Here is a 14,399-nt window from a genome sequence, read left to right as displayed (position 1 = left end):
GTACACTGCCCACACGCGCCGAGGTGTGCCGCACCCCCCCCCCCCCCAATCATCCAACTAAACGCACATTCACAGACGTTATCAGGGGTGCAGGAGCTATTTTTTGGTGGGGGTCTATACATACAAAATCAGTAACATATGTAGCGCACTATCCCCACCCGCTGAGGCGGCGCTTATAGTGCTGGCGACGCGACCGATGACATCACCCGTCGCCACCCGCAAAAGTTATAATTTAACTTTCAGCGACGTCGCTAGCGACGGGGTCATTGTTTCAGAGGCAGTCACATGTGGCGTCGGTCTCTGAAAAATCAAATTTACCCCGCTTCCAAATTTTTGGTTGCGCTTACTATAAGCGCTCGCGACTGTGTCAATTGTTTTGGAGCGACGTCGCGGGCACTATATGTGTGGCTACGGTGTGTGTATATGGTGCACAGGAGATCTGAGTCTCCGCTACTGGGAACCCGGGGTATACCTGAGTCGATGTTCGGTCGGTAGCGCCTCCACCTGTACAGGATTCTATGATGTAGAATAACCCGAATACAATAAAACACACACTTATGAAAGTTAACCGTTTTATTGAACATAAATAACCTAGGAGATATATATTTATATGTATGTATGCAATACGATACCGTGTGATGGCGAATATCAAAGGCAGCACTCCAAAGGGTTGTCAAAAGAATGTATTGTATTAGCAAGACATCATTCCAACGTTTCGGTCCCCGTGCTTGCTAATACAAAACATTCTTTTGACAACCCTTTGGAGTGCTGCCTTTGATATTCGCCATCACACGGTATCGTATTGCCTATTTTACACCATACAGCAGGGTTTCCCAAACTTTTTTTTCCGTGACCCGGTTATTTTTTAACTTCTTTTTCGTAACCCACTAAAAAATTTATCGCCTGCACAGACACACACACAGCCACTGATACACACACACACACACACAGCCACTGATACACACACACAGCCAATGACACACGCAGCCACTGACACACACACCGATACACACACAGAGCCACTGATACACACACACGCAGCCACTGACACACACACCCAGCCACTGACACACACGCAGCCACACAGACACTGCTACACACACTGAAACACACACAGAGACACTGCTACACACACACACACTGATACAGATAGACACACAGACACTGATACACACACACACACTCACTCTCCCCTATACGCACACAGACACAAACAGTGAATTACAGGCAACGACGGATGTGAGTGACTGGAGGGGGGGCCAGGGACACTTGGGTGGGTGAGAGGGGGCCAGGGACACTTGGGTGGGTGGGTGAGAGGGGGCCAGGGACACTTGGGTGGGTGGGTGGGAGGGAGGGGGCCAGGGACACTTGGGTGGGTGGGTGGGAGGGAGGGGGCCAGGGACACTTGGGTGGGTGGGTGGGAGGGGGCCAGGGACACTTGGGTGGGTGGGTGGGAGGGAGGGGGCCAGGGACACTTGGGTGGGTGGGTGGGAGGGGGCCAGGGACACTTGGGTTGGGGGCCAGGGACACTTGGGTTGGGGGCCAGGGACACTTGGGTGGGTGGGAGGGAGGGGGCCAGGGACACTTGGGTGGGTGGGAGGGAGGGGGCCAGGGACACTTGGGTGGGTGGGAGGCTTTGGGGCCAGGGACACTTGGGTGGGTGGGTGGGAGGGAGGGGGCCAGGGACACTTGGGTGGGTGGGTGGGAGGGAGGGGGCCAGGGACACTTGGGTTGGGGGCCAGGGACACTTGGGTTGGGGGCCAGGGACACTTGGGTTGGGGGCCAGGGACACTTGGGTGGGTGGGAGGGAGGGGGCCAGGGACACTTGGGTGGGTGGGAGGGAGGGGGCCAGGGACACTTGGGTGGGTGGGAGGCTTTGGGGCCAGGGACACTTGGGTGGGTGGGAGGGGGCCAGGGACACTTGGGTGGGTGGGAGAGAGGGGGCCAGGGACACTTGGGTGGGTGGGAGAGAGGGGGCCAGGGACACGTGGGTGGGAGAGAGGGGGCCAGGGACACTTGGGTGGGTGGGAGAGAGGGGGCCAGGGACACTTGGGTGGGTGGGAGAGAGGGGGCCAGGGACACTTGGGTGGGTGGGAGAGAGGGGGCCAGGGACACTTGGGTGGGTGGGAGGGAGGGGGCCAGGGACACTTGGGTGGGTGGGAGGGGGCCAGGGACACTTGGGTGTGTGGGAGGGAGGGGGCCAGGGACACTTTGCCAGGGACACTTGGGTGGGTGGGAGGGGGCCAGGGACACTTGGGTGGGTGGGAGGTAGGGGGCCAGGGACACTTGGGTGGGAGGGAGGGGGCCAGGGACACTTGGGTGGGTGGGAGGGAGGGGGCCAGGGACACTTGGGTGGGTGGGAGGGAGGGGGCCAGGGACTCTTGGGTGGGTGGGAGGGAGGGGGCCAGGGACACTTGGGTGGGTGGGAGGGAGGGGGCCAGGGACACTTGGGTGGGTGAGAGGGGGCCAGGGACACTTGGGTGGGTGGGAGGGGGCCAGGGACTCTTGGGTGGGTGGGAGGGGGCCAGGGACACTTGGGTGGGTGGGAGGGAGGGGGCCAGGGACACTTGGGTGGGTGGGAGTCTTTGGGGCCAGGGACACTTGGGTGGGTGGGAGGTTAGGGGGCCAGGGACACTTGGGGGGGTGGGAGGGGGCCAGGGACACTTAGGGGGCCAGGGACACTTAGGGGGCCAGGGACACTTGTTTGGGTGGGAGGGGGCCAGGGACACTTGGGTGGGTGGGAGGGAGGGGGCCAGGGACACGTGGGTGGGAGGGGGCCAGGGACACTTGGGTGGGTGGGAGGGGGCCAGGGACACTTGGGTGGGTGGGTGGGGGGGTAGTGGGCCAGGGACACTTTGGGGGCCAGGGACACTTTGGGGGCCAGGGACACTTGGGTGGGAGGGGGCCAGGGGCACTTAGGGGGCCAGGGACACGTGGGTGGGAGGGAGGGGGCCATCCATGGTGGGTGGGAGGGGGCCAGGGACACGTGGGTGGGAGGGAGGGGGCCAGGGACACTTGGGTGGGTGGGGGGTAGGGGGCCAGGGACACTTTGTGGGCCAGGGACACTTTGGCCAGGGAAACTTGGGTGGGTGGGAGGGGGCCAGGGACACTTGGGTGGGTGGGAGGGACACTGGCCAGGGTCACTTGGGTGGGTGGGTGGGTGGTCGGGAGGGGGCCAGGGACACTTGGGTGGGTGGGAGGGGGCCAGGGACACTTGGGTGGGAGGGAGGGGGCCAGGGACACTTGGGTGGGTGGGAGGCTTTGGGGCCAGGGACACTTGGGTGGGTGGGTGGGAGGGGGCCAGGGACACTTGGGTGGGTGGGTGGGAGGGAGGGGGCCAGGGACACTTGGGTGGGTGGGTGGGAGGGAGGGGGCCAGGGACACTTGGGTTGGGGGCCAGGGACACTTGGGATGGGGGCCAGGGACACTTGGGTGGGTGGGAGGGAGGGGGCCAGGGACACTTGGGTGGGTGGGAGGGAGGGGGCCAGGGACACTTGGGTGGGTGGGAGGCTTTGGGGCCAGGGACACTTGGGTGGGTGGGAGGGGGCCAGGGACACTTGGGTGGGTGGGAGAGAGGGGGCCAGGGACACTTGGGTGGGTGGGAGAGAGGGGGCCAGGGACACTTGGGTGGGTGGGAGAGAGGGGGCCAGGGACACTTGGGTGGGTGGGAGAGAGGGGGCCAGGGACACTTGGGTGGGTGGGAGAGAGGGGGCCAGGGACACTTGGGTGGGTGGGAGAGAGGGGGCCAGGGACACTTGGGTGGGTGGGAGAGAGGGGGCCAGGGACACTTGGGTGGGTGGGTGGGAGGGAGGGGGCCAGGGACACTTGGGTGGGTGGGAGGGGGCCAGGGACACTTGGGTGTGTGGGAGGGAGGGGGCCAGGGACACTTTGCCAGGGACACTTGGGTGGGTGGGAGGGGGCCAGGGACACTTGGGTGGGTGGGAGGTAGGGGGCCAGGGACACTTGGGTGGGAGGGAGGGGGCCAGGGACACTTGGGTGGGTGGGAGGGAGGGGGCCAGGGACACTTGGGTGGGTGGGAGGGAGGGGGCCAGGGACACTTGGGTGGGTGGGAGGGGGCCAGGGACTCTTGGGTGGGTGGGAGGGAGGGGGCCAGGGACACTTGGGTGGGTGGGAGGGAGGGGGCCAGGGACACTTGGGTGGGTGAGAGGGGGCCAGGGACACTTGGGTGGGTGGGAGGGGGCCAGGGACTCTTGGGTGGGTGGGAGGGGGCCAGGGACACTTGGGTGGGTGGGAGGGGGCCAGGGACACTTAGGGGGCCAGGGACACTTAGGGGGCCAGGGACACTTGTTTGGGTGGGAGGGGGCCAGGGACACTTGGGTGGGTGGGAGGGAGGGGGCCAGGGACACGTGGGTGGGAGGGGGCCAGGGACACTTGGGTGGGTGGGAGGGGGCCAGGGACACTTGGGTGGGTGGGTGGGGGGGTAGTGGGCCAGGGACACTTTGGGGGCCAGGGACACTTTGGGGGCCAGGGACACTTGGGTGGGAGGGGGCCAGGGGCACTTAGGGGGCCAGGGACACGTGGGTGGGAGGGAGGGGGCCATCCCATGGTGGGTGGGAGGGGGCCAGGGACACGTGGGTGGGAGGGAGGGGGCCAGGGACACTTGGGTGGGTGGGGGGTAGGGGGCCAGGGACACTTTGTGGGCCAGGGACACTTTGGCCAGGGAAACTTGGGTGGGTGGGAGGGGGCCAGGGACACTTGGGTGGGTGGGAGGGACACTGGCCAGGGTCACTTGGGTGGGTGGGTGGGTGGTCGGGAGGGGGCCAGGGACACTTGGGTGGGTGGGAGGGGGCCAGGGACACTTGGGTGGGAGGGAGGGGGCCAGGGACACTTGGGTGGGTGGGAGGGGGCCAGGGACACTTGGGTGGGAGGCAGTGACTGGGTGGGGTGACTTACCTTGCCGCCGGACGCTTTCCCCTGCTGCCCCCGATATCCCCTGCTGCCTGGGATGGGAGGTGGGCTTGGGGGCACGGGAGGTGGGCTCGGGAGGGGGTGTCACGGGAGGTGAGCTCGGGAAGCGGGCCGCGGGGGGAAGCGGGCCGCAGTAGGAGCTTGTACTTCCACCCTCCCCCATGTAACGTGCGGGCCGCAGAGGAGCTGGTACTTCCTCCTCCATCCCACGTTGGGAGCGGGGGGGGAGGAAGGGAGCGGGCCCTGCTTGCCCTGCGCAAGCGCACGGGACCGCGGGGGGAATCGCCGCCATTTTTTTTATAACTTGAGCGGGGGGGGGGGGGGGGAGGGGAGGAGACACCGCGCGGCCAGCCTCGCTGCGACCCGGCAATTTTGGTGCCGTGGGCCGGTGCCGGGTCGCGACCCACCATTTGGGAAACGCTGCCATACAGGATTTGCACCCAGCTTATTGACTTTTCAGATGGAGTGCCTATTGTTCTTTATCATATGCTATATATATACACACACACACACACACCTCCTAGGTTACACCAACCAGGCCCCGCACGGCCGTACCCTCCAATGCCTCCGCTCCCCCACCCATGGTGTGTGTGACAGCGCTGCCCCACTATAGTGTTTGAGTTGGTGCGCTGATGCCACGATGCTGGGATCCACGGATCCGATGCTGATACTGCGAAGCCTCCGTCTCTACGTTGGGTGTGTCCCTCATGAAGTGCACCACCATAAACAATGTCTTTATTACTGTAGGGTGATCTGTGTCCTGGACCACAGGCCGCAGCCACCGTGCGGCGTCTCCCTGTGTCCCTAACACTAATATTGCTAAGCAGGGCAAGGTCCCTATCTGAGGGGCATCCCTATCGAAGCCACAAACTATGTGGGAGTCGGGGCCTAGCTGGGGCATAATAGGGGGTATCTGGCCTAGTGCAGATGCCACTGACATCTGCACATATAACTTACTCCTTCCTTGTCCCAGCTCCCACTGCCACTCTCCTGTCAGCTCACACTTCAAGCACACCCAAAGTCCCAATCTCCCCTCTGGAGTTTCTAGCAGCCTTATTGGCTGTACTGTGTCATGTGATGTGCAGCCCTTGGGGCTGTTGGAACCTTTGCACTCGCTAACCTGTTCTGCGCATGCGAGCGCACAAACAAAATGGCCGCTCTTACCGGCAACCCGCCTGCAGTGGAGGTGAGGAGAGCTAAAGGGAGGACCGTGCTACACATACATTACCATAATTTATGCAACATAAACTGTTACAGAGTATATCATTATTTTAAAGGATGACCTGGAATTCTCAGTGTGCACAAACCCAGCAATAACACAGCAGGAAGGGTAGTCCAGAAACTTAACTCGAGTACGTTTTAATGCCAAAATGTCCCATTACCTGTTGGGGAATTCAACAAAATGTAGCCTATGAAAAATAAGGGTGAATAGATTAGGCAAATGCACGCCCCATCCTGCTCTTTTGTCTCGAGCATAATAACTAGGAATTCTGTTTTTAGGTTTTAACCGCAAAAACATCACAGACTGACCATTTTGCACTTTCAGATAAAACCAATAAACACTGGAAATGAATAATCCTTTCTTATTAAATCCCAGCTCTTATGGCAGCCTGTCTAGAGGTAGGAGACAAAGGCGTCACTGGGGTGTATGGAAACTAAAACAAAGTGCACCAATATACACCAAATTCAAATGCGTCTCAATTCTTTTTCATTGTAACATCGAGGAACTTAGATTTATTTTTAATAAAAAGAAAATGCAAAAACAAAAAGTTGCTGGTGCTATGAAAAAATAAACACCGAAAACTGGAAACTCTCATTATAACACACACCTGTTATGGGTGAGCTGCTTACACCTGTGGGGTCTTTGTTACACACTGTCTGTTAAGGACTTTAGGATTCTGAACAACAAAAATACATTTGTATGAAAATATTTGAACATTAGGTCTGTATGACTTGATCCTAAAATAATAAGTGAGACTTGACTGGTCAGGGTGACTATAGTATTATCCATCCTCAAGATGTCTGATCCAAGGGAACAGGTGAGGCAACTAGAGCTATATCTGTAGGTTAACACTTGATTCATAGCAATGTAACTTCAATGTTGGAATATGTTTTTTGCATTCTTAATTGAATAAAATATACAGTGACTTGACTGGCTGGTGTGTTCATTTTCTCTTACTCCTTTGTATTGGAGTGTAATGTATATAGCGCATATAGAATATGACATTATGTGCAGTTTGTCTTGGATCCACTTGTAGGATGCTAAACGCCTTGGTAAAATATTGGCCACAAAAGTCTTGCTTGGGGAATAATAAGCACTGACCATTTGGTCTATTTGTATGTTTATTAAAGGGGTATGCCCACACCACATAGCAGACAAAAAAGTGTTGTAAACAGAAACGCTAGCAAATAAGAGAACTTTACTTTTAAAGTAAATAAGGTTATTTTCTTTGGAACTATATCATTGTAAACATGTCTGGCTGTACCTTTTTGAGTCTGGCATATGGGGAACATAGTTTATTTTAAATACATGTAGAAAAGACATGTAACAGAAAAAGACATTAGGCCACAAAGAAATGTCACATGCAGAAATGTATTAAAACTGCGCAATGCCACAAATGTAGCCTGATTAAGAAAATATTGGAATAAGTGTGAAATTAATACAAAAAAAGTACAATGTGCAAAAATATTAAATAGCAATAATAATAATAGAAATCTCTTCATATCAATACAAAACGAGCAGTCAGCATAAAGACCCGGCTGCCTCCTTAGCATGGAGGCTTGACATTTTCAGCCCTATATATTTATTTATGACGAGTCTTGACACAGGGCAAGTGACTATTTTAGTAAAGTAGCTGTTACATTCCTCTACACAACATGTGGAGAGATGCATGGGAAATATGCTCATTTAAACTATTTGAATATACTTGGCCTATTCAAGTTATATTTCTCATGTGAGTTCATGGGTATCTCTCCATGTGTTATATAGAGTGTTTAGGGAGGTATACAGTTTAAGGCAATGGATGCTTTAGTCTCACTCTCGCCAGACATACTTAAATTCACTTTATTGGAACCTAATGCAATCTTGTACTACAATAATGTTAGAGAAGCTTGTTGTATATTGGCTGAAAAACGTATGCTCGGCCCTAGTTAACCATTGATTTCAATTAGTCATTTTGGCAGAAAACTGAGAAATGGTCTGCTTTGGTTGTGCTAGAATAAACCCCCAAGTCTATGCTAATGAGATGTAATTCATTTTATAGATACATGTTAACCTCAGGGACATAAGCTTTGTTCCTGTTTTAGGTAACATCCTGTTATGAGCCCAAAGTTAATGGCTTTAAGGACTAGATCAGGTGTGGCCAACTCCAGTCCTCAAGGGCCACCAACAGGCCAGGTTTTCATGATATCACTGCTTCAGCACAGGTGGTGCAGTCTTTGATTAAGCCAACTGTGCTGAAGCAGGGATAGGAACTGTATACCTGGCCTGTTCGTGACCCTTGAGGACTGGAGTGGTCACTCATAATATAGTCCTTGGGTTTAGTACCTAACTTGATACATAAATACAGAAAAAAAATCTAACTTCATAAAGTTGCGATCTTGCATATTAGATTTGAATTGTAATAAAGTGTAAGCACTAAACGAACAACATACTGATAAAAGTTTTATTTTACATGCGACTTATTTACTTATAACTTTAAGCCCAAATACTTAATTGTGGGATTCACAATGATAAATATGAGAAAATAAGCCATAGTTGTGGAATACTTAGGGAATTATAGCCAATTGATTAAATAATCCAGCAGGTACTAAAGATACAGTGACCAGGGCAAGTTATAAAGCAGTATTTTAAAAAAAGAAATACAATCGCAATTATATGTTTTAAGAGTCCTTATAAAAAAAGTTGTTTTTTTTAAACCTTATTCCTCTGAAATAGAAAACCACAGGAGAATTTTGCAAATAAATATGTAACAAAAGCAAAAAGGCAATAGCAATATATACTACTAGCTGAGAGACCCGGCGTTGCCCGGGATGTAAATGCGTAATAGGTAGTATTATTTATAAATGGTGGAACAATAGGTGACTATTTGGAGGGGATGGGAGGGAGGGAGAGTGGACAGGAGGGGGGGAGAGTGGACAGGGGGGAGAGTGAGTGGACAGGAGGGGGGGGAGAGTGGACAGGAGGGGGGGGAGAGTGGACGGGGGGGGGGAGAGTGGACGGGGGGGGAGAGTGGACGGGGGGGGGAGAGTGGACGGGGGGGGGGGAGAGTGGACGGGGGGGGGGGAGAGTGGACGGGGGGGGGGAGAGTGGACGGGGGGGGGGGAGAGTGGACGGGGGGGGGGAGAGTGGACGGGGGGGGGGAGAGTGGACGGGGGGGGGGAGAGTGGACGGGGGGGGGGGAGAGTGGACGGGGGGGGGGGGAGAGTGGACGGGGGGGGGGGGAGAGTGGACGGGGGGGGGGAGAGTGGACGGGGGGGGGGGAGAGTGGACGGGGGGGGGGGAGAGTGGACGGGGGGGGGGGGAGAGTGGAGGGGGGGGGAGAGTGGAGGGGGGGGGAGAGTGGAGGGGGGGGGGAGAGTGGACGGGGGGGGGGAGAGTGGACAGGAGGGGGGGGTGACAGTGGACAGGAGGGGGGGGTGACAGTGGACAGGAGGGGGGGGAGAGTGGACAGGGGGGGGAGAGTGGACAGGAGGGGGGGTGACAGTGGACAGGAGGGGGGGTGACAGTGGCCAGGAGGGGGGGAGAGTGGACAGGAGGGGGGGGAGAGTGGACAGGAGGGGGGTGACAGTGGACAGGAGGGGGGGGGCAGTGGACAGGAGGGGGGGGCAGTGGACAGGAGGGGGGTTGGTTTGGTTTAAATTGACGGGTCCCTCCTCTCCACTCCCCCTGTATCTTTCTCCGCTCCTGACCCCCCCCCCACCCCCCATGTGTAGCTCCGGTCCCCACTCTACAGTGTCTGAGACACAGTGTAACAGACGCACACAGACACACACACAGTGTCCCACACACACACTGTCACGCTGTGACACACACACACATAGACACAGACACACACTCACTCACACACTCACACACACTCACCTCTCCTTCTGGCCGCCGCCATGTTAGTTAGTCCGCGAGGGAGGAAGGGGTCCTTCCTTCCGCCGCCATCTTAGGTGCCGCGTGGCAGCGGTAGGCTGCCCTGGCCAATGCCTGTCCCCGCGCCAGGGAGGTGAGGGGAGGTGAGCGGGAGGTGAGGGGAGGGAGCGGGAGGTGGGTGGAGGGAGCGGGAGGTGAGTGGAGGGAGCGGGAGGTGAGTGGAAGCAGCGGGAGGTGAGTGGAGGCAGCGGCAGGCTGCCCTGCCCACTGCCTGTCCTCGCGCCGGGGAGGGAGTTGAGCGGGAGGGAGGTTAGGTGCCGCGTGGCAGCGGTAGGCTGCCCTGGCCCCGCGCCAGGGAGGTGAGCGGGAGGTGAGGGGAGGTGAGTGGAGGGAGCGGGAGGTGGGTGGAGGGAGCGGGAGGTGAGTGGAGGCAGCGGCAGGCTGCCCTGCCCACTGCCTGTCCCTGCGCCGGGGAGGGAGTTGAGCGGGAGGGAGGTGAATGGAGAGGGAGGTGAATGGAGAGGGAGGTGAATGGAGCGGGAGGTGGAGGGAGTTGAGCGGGAGGGAGGTGAGTGGAGCGGGAGGTGGAGGGAGGTGAGTGGAGAGGGAGGTGTGTGTGATGGGGGGGGGGAGAGGACAGAGAGGTGTGTGTGTGTGTGTGTCCCCTTTGGCCCGTCACTCCGCCTCAGGCCAATGAGAGGTGTGCGGGGGCGGCCCAAGGGACCAATGAGATTTCCCCTAGGGACACCGGACATCCAGGCAGGCAGGCAGGCAGGCATGCATGCAGGCAGGCAGGCAAACATACAGTGTAATATACTAATATAGTATAAGATGAAAAGAAATTGTGAATGGAATTGAACGTTCAGATACAGATGTCAGTAGATCTGTAGAAAAGTTACATCTTGGTAGTGGACATGCTAGTGAATGGTGACATTACACGTTAACAGGAGCTGCGTTTTGTTTAATTCACTGGTAAATATGTTTAGAACGACTTTTTACCCCCACACGTTACTTGCGGCTGAACGTTCCTGTTTGCCGTTACAGATCACAATGTTAGTGACCAGAAGAAAACTGATGAAGATGAAGTCGATTGTACTGCTAACAAACAAATATCAAACCATATATTTAATTTCACTAGAATTGGAACTGTTTTAACCAGAAAAAGTATACCATTTTATTTGTGTGTTCAATGATTATTCTTGTTTTTTTGATAAGAAGCTTCATTAACATTTGAAAATAGTTCATTTTTAATGTAACAAAAAAGATGATAAAAGCGTAAACACTTTCAACCTTTTCTAGGAATCCAAAAGATGCTTTGCTAAGGATGGCGCCCCTTGCCTTCTGAGACCCACTGCTGACCCATGCTAATCGGAGGTCTGAAATTCCCTCTTTTGTATTGTACTAGGTGTGAAGTAGGGGGTACCCGAAGCTGAACCGGGTTAATTTCAGCCCCGGGCACCCCCTGCTTCCCGAGATGCTGACCTTCGAAGGTGCCCAGGAACTGTGGGTGAACAATATGGCGATTTTAAAGGTCCCGCATCATGCGGGCAAATAGAAAGCTGCAACGCCATCTGTTGTACTTTCTATTGGCCCGCATGGTGTGTGACCTTTATACCCGCATGAAGATCTGGAGAACCTTCTCCGGTAAGCACCTCAGGAAGCAAGCGGTCCCCCAGAGCTGAAATTGATGCAGTTCAGTTCCAGAGACCCCATGCTTAGCACTTAGGGGGATTCACTCCCCCCCCCTCCCACGTTCCTCTTGGGTCCCCCCTTATGATGTTGCGGCTTCCTATTGGTCCATGTAAAGTGAAAGATTTCAACGCCATTTTATTTCCCATGGAAGGGACGCTACCTGTGGCACCTTCCCCTGTAAGTATTTCGGGAACCATAGGGTCTCTGGAGCTGAAATGACCGCGATTCTGCTCTGGAGACCCCTTACTTTCTATCAATGTAAACCAAACTGTGGTATAAAAAAAGGGGGAAGGTGGAACTGCTCCTGTAAAACCATTCACCCCCATCATTCATAAATAAATATGCAGCTTTCTTGGTCTAAATGTATTGTTGTTTTATTTTAAATATTGTGCATATTCCTTTTATTATCCTGAATACATAATTTACTTAAATGTTAAATCCTCCAGTAGTTTATATGTCTGTATATATAATGAGTGACCCTTGAGGTACATCATGCTGCCTCTTATTGTTCTAGTGGAAGACAAGGTGCCAAAGGCTTACAGATGTTCCTTCATACAGCTTGGACTCCACAGTATGAAATCCGCTGACGTGTGTATTGGTCGCCCTGTCTTGCTTAGTAGCACAGATGGAAGACAAGAGGTAAGAATTTCTGTTCATTTTTTTTCTGACGAACCCTATAGTCCTCACGCATGTTGCATTTCTGCACATTCAGGTGCTAACAAAACATATTTAAACCTTTCCCGCGCCTTTCTGACTCTCAAGTGATTAAACAAAGGCCAATGTGGCAGAAACGGACGTTACTGTGTTTAATGAGCAGTGTTTGACAAATCACCAAAAAATCTACTCTCCACACAAAAAAATCTACTCGCCACCTAGTACCAAACGTGTGCTGCTTGGGCCAATATTTACTCGCCCGGGGGTTAAATCCACTCGCCCGGGGCGAGCAAATGTATAGGTTTGTCGAACACTGATAATGAGTATCTCGGTGGGCGTAATGACCTGTGCGACGACTAAATGGTATTTTTTGTTGCTAATGTTGCAGTTCATAAATGCAACAAATCTGTTCCTCTTTGTCATCGGGGCTTTGCAAAATGAACTCACAAATCACTTCCAATGTCTGAAAACGGCCAATCTGACTTGGGGCCTTCTCCCCCTGCGTAGGTGGCCACTGCGTGGCCTGTTTCCGGGTTACCCGCTGGGAAAGTTGGCATGAGTGTGATGGTGCAGAATAACCTGAAGGTGAAGCCTGGAGATCCAGTCATTATTCAGCCCCTGACGGGGGCCGTGCTGCAAGCAGAGGAAATAGATGTCACTCTGAGGTATGTAACTTCCATACGGCACGCACATAAAACGTCTTAAACAATGTTATTATTAGCATTGTGTTTCCATTAATATTATTTTCTTTTAGGTGGTGTGAACCTTGTACACAATACTTTGCAATGTAAACAGGCCATTTAAAATGAGTTGGGCTAATAACGCAAGTTAAATTATTCAGTATGAATGAATGTATATTTCTTAACTCCAAAAAGGAAAAGGCACGGTGCTGGTACAAAAGGAGTGGTTGAAAGCAAATATCTTGTTAAACAGAGAAATCGGCTTACACAGGTTTGGGGCAGCAAAAAATCCCTTAAGACATTGGATCACAATCGCGTAGCAGTGGTTGGAAATATTCAGTATGTTTTTCTGTGTGTCTGCATGATTCTCATAAGAGGGGAGAAGAGGGTTAAAAAAAAGAAAAGTTTATGCAGTGCGTGGGTTACTTTCCTTTAACATTACCACTGTAACTGAATATCTTATCTCTGCTAAATGATGTTTTTGTCTCAATTTAACTAACCTCACTGAAACCAAATGGTTGAAACAGCAGTCTGTCTGTAAGTCGGTTTTACCGGCTATGCACTTCTTTAACCCAGGCTGCGCTGAAAAGCTGTGTAATGCGGCAGGCATGCGCTTATAGGGACCCATGGACAAAAAACGACGCGTGACGCATTTTCATGTCATTACCCAGAATCCCTAGCTGCAGTGGAAGCATTGTGTGCTTGGAGATGATGGTGAAAAGCAGCGTTGCAGACCTGTCTGACACGTGAACGTGCTCACAAGTGGTATTTGTATTTGCTGTCCCAGTCTAAAACTGTATTAGTTATCCCATTTGATGAACATGTCTGTCATCAATGCGTCATCATAATGTTTTTGTTATGGTCACCTACGTAACGAGGAACTTTGGCGTAACAGATTGTAAAGCTTCAAAATGAGTCGTAAAAATGAACAGACTGCATGGGACGAATGGTCGTGACCCTCCTATACTTCTAATACTAAACAGTAGCACAGGGAAATTAATTCCGGAAGAACGGCCTGTACTTGGAAGAATATAATGGTGATTAAGTACATATTTATAAGCCTTCGGTAAGGGGGGGTCAGTGGAATAAATATTGCCCAGTGATGGGAGATTTGAGACTAAAACAGAGATTATGGGGAGGATTTACTTCTCTCCAGTAAGGGGGTAGCAGAGCTCAGTCACATGTTAACTGCCATACAAGTCAATAACAGTTACTGCTGGCGTTTAGTGATTCCCAGCGTAAAATAGCTGGTTAGTAGGGTTGCATCGCCATCTAGTGGACTGTTTGTTTATAGTAGCCAGGTTTCTTCCCTGTGCATTCAGTAAAACTGGGGGAGGCGTACCCTGGGCTTTTTAAAATTAAAT

The 14,399-nt window shown here is 53.5% G+C and overlaps 1 protein-coding gene across 2 annotated transcripts in view; it reads left to right on the top strand.

The window, feature by feature from the left end:
• AFG2A (AAA ATPase AFG2A) overlaps positions 1–14,399 on the top strand; it is a 407,705-nt gene that overhangs the window by 433 nt on the left and 392,873 nt on the right. For both annotated transcript variants that reach the window (XM_075615740.1, XM_075615729.1), the window contains exons 2-3: positions 12,216–12,340; positions 12,863–13,020. In XM_075615740.1, coding sequence (XP_075471855.1) covers positions 12,216–12,340; positions 12,863–13,020 — 283 coding nt within the window. The remainder of the gene's footprint in view (positions 1–12,215; positions 12,341–12,862; positions 13,021–14,399) is intronic.

This window comes from Ascaphus truei, chromosome 1, assembly GCF_040206685.1.
Source record: "Ascaphus truei isolate aAscTru1 chromosome 1, aAscTru1.hap1, whole genome shotgun sequence".
Lineage (NCBI taxonomy): Eukaryota > Metazoa > Chordata > Amphibia > Anura > Ascaphidae > Ascaphus > Ascaphus truei.
This window is presented reverse-complemented; position numbering and strand designations above follow the sequence as displayed.